At 35.9% G+C, this 7,500-nt stretch overlaps 1 protein-coding gene across 1 annotated transcript in view; it reads right to left on the bottom strand.

The window, feature by feature from the left end:
* Positions 1-7,406, bottom strand: part of LOC116546140 (protein CBFA2T1) — a 34,556-nt gene extending 27,150 nt beyond the window's left edge. Inside the window, exons 1-2 of the mRNA XM_032272479.1 lie at positions 5,181-7,406; positions 2,847-3,088 (exon numbers count right to left, since the gene is read on the bottom strand). Coding sequence (XP_032128370.1) covers positions 2,847-3,088; positions 5,181-5,295 — 357 coding nt within the window. The 5' untranslated portion in view covers positions 5,296-7,406. The remainder of the gene's footprint in view (positions 1-2,846; positions 3,089-5,180) is intronic.
* Positions 7,407-7,500: the final 94 nt, after the last annotated feature.

Genomic DNA, 7,500 nt, shown 5'->3' with positions numbered 1-7,500 from the left:
CAACTCAGTCTCAACTTTTTCAGTTCCTTCAATTACTCTGATGACTGACAAAATTTGGGAAACAGGAGCACCAAGTTCTAAGTTCTTCATACTCCCACGCTCAAAACATCTTCACATAAAACTATAAATAAACATCAACTTCCTATCTACAACAATAAATGTCAAGGAGCCAATTTTTTTTTAATCTATAATTTCGTTTCTATGGCTCATTTAAAAAATAAAAATAAAACAGTACTTCCGGTCCAGTGCAGTGACTCATGCCTGTAATCCCAGCAACTTTGGGAGGCCAAGGCGTGAATGTCACTTGAGCTCAGGAATTTGAGACCAGCTACAGCAACAAAGTGAGATGCTGTCACAAAAAAAAATCAGCCAGGTGTGGGGTGTGTGCATGTAGTCCCAGCTACATGGGAGGCTGGGAAGGGAGGACTGATTAAGCCTGGAAGGTCAGGGCTGCAGTGAGCCTTGATGTCATCAACACATTCAAGTATGGGTGACAGAGTAACACCTTACCTCAAAAAAAAAAAAAAAAAAATCACTAAAAACTTTTTTAAAGAAAAAACAAAAAAGTACTTCCTAATATTTTCTTAACTGCACCTAAACATCAGCGTAATGTGATTATAATTTAGAGCCTAGTTTCAAATCACAGGCCTGTCACTACTAGTTGGGTGGCCTTGTATATTTTACTTAACCTCTGTAAAACTCAGTTTACCCATGTGTCAAATGTGTAAAAAAATCACTCCTTCACACACACACACACACACACACACACACACACACACACACACACACAAAATACTCCTCAAATGGTAGTTCTAAGAATTATGTAAAATGGCTTGTAAGCTAAATGTTTAAAACAGAAGTCTGCTACTCAATGGATATTCATGGCCTATTATATGCAAGACATCATTAATTAATGTCTTCCCCTATTTTCCTCTGTATGCTTTTCGATATTAAAAAATATATACTTTTAAAGTATATCACATGAAAGTATGCCACTTGAGAAAAATCTACTTACAGCTACCAAGTTTCTCTGCATTTTAAATGATAGAACCACTACAAAGAACATGTCAAATTTATAAGGCAATTTTTAAAAAAAAAAACAATTTTCACTAAGAACAACACATTCACCATTTACTTGATACAAGTATTACTTTGGATTTACTTTGTGTTTCCTTGGTCTAACTTATTTACATGTTAAAAAGCTTATTATGCAAATTCAAGAATGAATAAAAGGAAAAGAAAAGTGACTGACAAAAGTATCTGAAGTATGCCAACACAACTTTTGTGAAAATAACCTTCTTGTCTTGGAAGTTTACAAGGTGGAGCTGACAGATTGTGAGAAACATGGAAGTCTTGTGTTCTTGGAGCAGGGAGGAGAGGCAGTTAATGGTTACAAATTAAACTGCAAAATCTCCGTCAAATATGGGATATAGTGATTTGAAATACGTCTTCTGCACTAATCTCTCACCCAGCCTTCTAATTCAGAAAATTCTTTTGCAATACACAACTGGTATGGCTTTGCCCCGATAGGTTCATATAATGAAAATAAATGATCTGTTTCAAGAAAATGGATACTGGTGTCTATCATTCGAATTTTAGTTCACCATAACCCTGAACAATGAAAGAGCTGAATATATGACTCATAGCTTCTTCATGACTCAGTTTGCTATGGGAAACTAGCCTTCCTAAATACTCAAAAATCCTCCACTTCTATAGAAAATCACAACACATGGAAAAGTGACTTCGAATGTAAAAAAAGATGTTCTATTTTCCAGTGTGACAATGTGCAGAATGTAGTATAATGTGCAAAACCCAACAGTTCACTTCTCAAACTAGTGGTTTTGGTAATTCTACCTATAACAAAAATTTGTGTATGTATCTGTGTGTGTGTGTGTGTGTGTCTGTTTGTGTGTTTTTAAACAACAAAGAATTAGTGGTTACCAGGCACTGGGGATAAAAGGGATGAGGAGTTACTGTTTTATGAGTATAGAAAGTTTCAGTTTGAGGTGAGGAAAAAGTTCTGGAGATGGACATTAGTGGTGGTTATATAACAGTGTGGATATACATAATGCCACCAAACTGTACACTTAAAAATGGTTAAAATGGCAAACTGTATATTTTACTACAATAAAAAATTTCAATGTTATTAGTCTTAAAAATGACACTAGATTAAAGAAGAATGTGTTGTTACAAATTCTTGTTCATCTAGGCCAATGATAAAAATTCCCCAAAGCAACAAAGTTAAAATGAGCGCCCAATTAGATTGAGTGAATCAACATAACAAAACCATTTTGTCATTATTGAAAGCTACTAGGCATGCCAGGAGAGTGTACTTACTGAAATTCTGAAATACGTGTGTCTGTGCATAGACATGTAAATATATGTCTAAATACATATATATATATATATATACACACACATATATACACATAGATACTGCACATGTTTATGGCCAATATAACAATAAATTTGTATAACCATATCTTTATTAGTCAAATAGTAAAAAAACAAACAAAAAACTCTGGTGGGGTCAATATATAACACATAATTTAAAAGACTGTCACTAATATAGATGATGCGGGGATGGATGCAGCAAACCACCAAGGCACGTGTATATCTATGTAACAAACCTGCACATTCTGCACATGTGCCCCAGAACTTAAAATAAAATAAATAAATACAAATAAAAGATTGTCACTATAGCATGAATCAGACTTGCACACACTGTCTAAATCTACATCTATAGATGTAGAAACTACTATAACAAAATAGTTATGAGAATGGTGTCTACATATCTGAGTCTCCCATCCATGCCAAGAAAATTGTGTTGGTTTCTATTTGCTTACCACTAGTCCCAGAACGAGGGTGCGAACTCTTTCTCCTATCTCAGGTGAAATGTCATTGCCAAACTGCTGCAGGGTAGTAAGGAACCTTTTCAGCTTGCTGAGTTGCCTGGCGCCACAGGCTGGGGGCAGCTGTTGATTAGCCAAAGAGGAGGAGGAAGAAGAGGAAGGCCCGTTGCTGAAGCCATTGGGTGGAGAGGGGGCACCATTCAAGGCTGTAGGAGAATGGCTCGTGCCATTAGTTACTGTCAAGAGCACAAAATCAGAAGAAAATCATAAACTTACAGAGGACATGCATGAGGAAATTGCCACCAAGTCTCTTACCTTTTACATCTACTGGTTTTATAACTTTTAAATGTTGGGACTTTTGGTAAAATGCTTGGACTTCACAGGGTTACTGCATCCTCAGGTACTCTATAACTAAATGGGTTTACTCCTCGTACTAAGTGATGGTATCCTGCACAGAGGCTGATAATAAATAGAGTCTGCTGCAACCTAGAGTCAGCCCTGTCTCCCATGTGCACATATGCCAACCACCTGAAATGCTTCAAACATAGAACAAACAGCTTCGGATGTCAGCCTTTTGTCGCAGGCTTACATCAATATAACAGGACTATTTCTTTACAAACTGCTCCCCTAGAGAACGTGTACATTTGGTGGAGACTAAATTTATCATTGAACATTTTTAATCATGTTTTGTACACACAACTGACAGCTGTGTTTATAGGAATAGGACTTTCAAGTTTTAACCTTCCACCACCCAATTAGAAGGCTATTTTCTCCCCCTCATACTTCCTAACCACTTCTTTAGAAAATGCATATTTTACATACAAAGCCAACATGGATATAGTGTTTAACAAGGTGTTACTTCAAGAAATCAAAATGGGACACCTCAATCCAGCCAAGAGCATGGAATGGTGGTAATTCAGCAAATTCATTTCTGATAAATTTGTTTGAACATCAAGATGATAATCCCTATCACTCTGTAACCCATAAATACATGCATTAAAACATATAAAAAGAAAGCAAAAAAGTTGATAATCCATAATAAACAGAATTTTTAAATCTGCAACCTTTGCATTAAAGAAAATGTTGATTTTATCATGTTAAGTCAATTAATTTGGTATGCAGACCTTTATCAAACCCATCTTTTTAATATAATTTTGATATAGTTTGAAATTGTCTTAAGGACCATAGTATTCTTAAAAGTTTCATTTTGACAAAATAATATGGTTCTCTTGTCCCCAGTGAGTATCACAGTAACCTGTCAAGAAATGCCAGCTCACCAGGACGTCTCACAGGAGACATCTGCTTACCCCATGGCTTTGGGTAACAACAAAGCACATATAAGATGACAGGGTTACAACTTGGCATTGCACAGTCGCCTGCTCCTTACATATTTGGAAAGGTCTTTTAAATGGCAGCGCAACATGGCATAAATAGCCTGGGATGTGTATTTTGCTAATCCCTTATAGTCCCACAGATCTATTTTTGCCTTTTAGTTATTTTTTATTCATATGGATTTCATAGCACATAGTGTGAAAAATAGCTGCAACCGATAACATTTATTAGTTTCACAAGTCCTTGATGACAATTTCAACCAAGACTTTGAGATTTATTAAAACAAAGTTATCAACTATCCCTAATGAAATATACAGGAAAGAATGGGAAGTTGCAATTCTGTCATAATATTCTGTCTTTTCCTTTGGATTGTACCAAAAGCAATACACTCCACTGACAGAACACAGGACTTGGGCAAACGGGAATGGAGTAAAGTTTTACTAAAAGTCTAATAGGTTCAAGACAAGAAAGATGCTTTTCACTTTATAAAGTTTTCTGTATGATATTGTTGCATATCAATACCCTTTTTAACTCAAAGATGTTAGATTTTAACATTATTTGTAACAGTTTGAAATAGATGAAAATGGTGTTAGAAGATCAGAAGTAACCAAGAAATAATGATAGCATATTTTCGTGTCCCAAGGCATGCTGAAAAAACTAAAATAAAGAGTTCCACATTAAGATGAATTAGAAGTTACAGTGGTACCAACTGCAATTACAGACCAACTGCTACTTCATTTGCTAAAATCATAGCAGACTACAACTTTGAAGCAATAATAAAAAGGAAGGCAAATATTGGCAGTCATACAAATTATACCTAAGCTATGATATTTCTCTGCTCAATACCTACTCACTGGCAAACAAATGATTTTTTTTGCTTCATTTCTGCATAATACATTGATGCTGAATCTTATTTTCCCTTCATTTTTCATTTGCAGAGATAAATCTAATTTAAACATTAAAACTGAAACTCAGAAGCCTGAAATGACTACTTACACGTTGTCGGTGTAAATGAACTGGTTCTTGGAGCTCCTTGAGTAGTTGGGGGAGGTGGCATCGTTGGAGGAGTCAGCCTAGATTGCGTCTTCACATCCACAGGTGAGTCTGGCATTGTGGAGTGCTTCTCAGTACGATCTGGAGGATGCCACCAGGAACATATTATTTTACTCCTTAAGCACCTCAATTTTTCAAGTGGGGTTTATCTTTTTTAAAAGCAAGTGAACAGAAGAAATTCAACATCTTCTATCAATAAAATATGCTTATCTACTGAAGTTTAAATCAGGATTTTATCATCCAAACCCCACTTAAGAAGGTATAGCACAGATGGCAGGACCTCATTTGTAACTAGGTTATATTATATCCTATTGTTATTTCTGGCTTAGGCAGATGCTACCTTGGTAGTGTTATATGCAGCAGCACAACTGCACTGGAAGCTGCAGCCAATGTTAGCAAGAGGTAGAAAATAGATGAGGAAGTAGGATGATAATGAACTCCTCATGACAGCTCAGAAATAACAAAAACCTGAAGTCTGTTATGCAGGTGAGACACTGGTAGGAGCCAGCTCTTTGTAATGATTTTCTGTAACACCTGCCTTCCCTTTGCCATCTTTAGTTTTCTGGCCTCCTAGCTGAAACAAGTTATTGTCTTCCAGACATATTTCACACTTCAATATTTCCTGCCCTGTTTTAAAAATCACTGCTATGTAAGTGTCATGTACTATACAACAAAGTGAAGCTATTATTTACTTCGAATGTGTAAATTTATGACCTGTCATTTTAAAAGCATGAAATCAATATTCCAATTAATAATCTCAGAGTAAGAATGTAAAAGTCCCACATGGAGAACTAAAAAGAACTAGACACTTTTAATATTTTTCTCATGAGTATGTAACAGATACGAAGAAATTTCTTGATTATCCAATAATGGACATTCATACTTCAGAACTGCTTTCTCTTAAGTATGCTTTTCCCTTGACAGTTTGAACTGTTTTTCTCAATCTAATCTACTTATCAACGCAACAGACTTTTTGATCTGCTCAAAGCAATTTCTTAACACTTCGGTTGCAATAAACACTTAAAGGTTGAAACAATGTTGGTATCATTTTAAGAAAGATGCAATAAAAACAATCATCATTTGAATAAGAACATTTGCATGATGAGCTAGTCAACAGCAGTATCACAGTCTATTTTTGGTTCTTTAGATCCAATTCTTTCACAAACATGTGGAGGCATGCACATGAACACACAAACACGCCCAAAATGTTTTGAGGCAACTCTTGCAGTTATAGACACAAATACCTCAGACTTGGGCTTTTAGAAAAGTGAAGTAAATATTATGAAAGAATAAGCCTTTAAAAATGTTATAATAACCACAGTCAGAAATTCTCAAAATTATTTAAAGGTCAATTATTGAAAGAAAAGGAAAAACCCAAATCACTACTATCACAATTCCAAATCTACCTCACTTTTGTTCAAAGCAATTTGAACGCTTGGGTTGCAATAACACACAACGTTTAAAATTTGAAATAATGTTGATATCACTTTAGGGAAGATACAATTAGAGAATGAAAATAATCATCATTCTAATAAGAGCGTTTGCACAATGAGCTGCTATTATTATTATTGATGAGTTAACAGCAATATCAGGGTTTCTATTTCTGAATCTCTGCTGCTGACTGAATAAAAACGAATGTCCCTATAGTGAATAAAAGTGTTTAGAGTGGAAGGATGGTAGGGACACACATGAAGAGCATTTTCAGCATTGTCTACTGTTAAAAGCTTGTCTTCAGATTGCTATTCAGAGCATTTAACAACCAGTAAGTCACTTATTCTAGAAAAATACAGAAGTTAGGCAGGCTTAAAATTGCTTTTTCAATAGTTAAATTCATTGCACATTCTACTCACCTCAACCAACCTCAGCAACAAGGGAATAAATAGCTTCCCGCTTATGTTGCAGCTGAGGGAAGAGGTACAGCAGCAAATACAAGTCTCCCTAAATAAAGGCAAATATTTCTGTCATGCCAAGGAGGGAGGGAGAAAGGGAGTCTTGCCAGAGTCGACTGGGAGATAACAGTGGGAACTGCTGGTCCATCTGGTTTTCATTCTGCTAACACTCACACGGAACTGTTAGAGAAGGCAGTCCAGAAACACAGATTTGAAGCACGTGGTTGCACAGACAGAGAAAGGAAGAGCAGGAGGGGGAAGGGGAAGTGGGAGTAACAAAAAAATAAATAAAGCAATAGGAGGAAAAAGAAGAAGAGGGAAAAGAAGAAAAAGAAGAGGAGGAAAAAGACAAAAGAGCTTGATTGGGGAGTCAG

This window comes from Sapajus apella, unplaced genomic scaffold (assembly GCF_009761245.1).
Source record: "Sapajus apella isolate SASKATOON/1434 unplaced genomic scaffold, GSC_monkey_1.0 scaffold617, whole genome shotgun sequence".
Taxonomy (NCBI): domain Eukaryota; kingdom Metazoa; phylum Chordata; class Mammalia; order Primates; family Cebidae; genus Sapajus; species Sapajus apella.
This window is presented reverse-complemented; position numbering and strand designations above follow the sequence as displayed.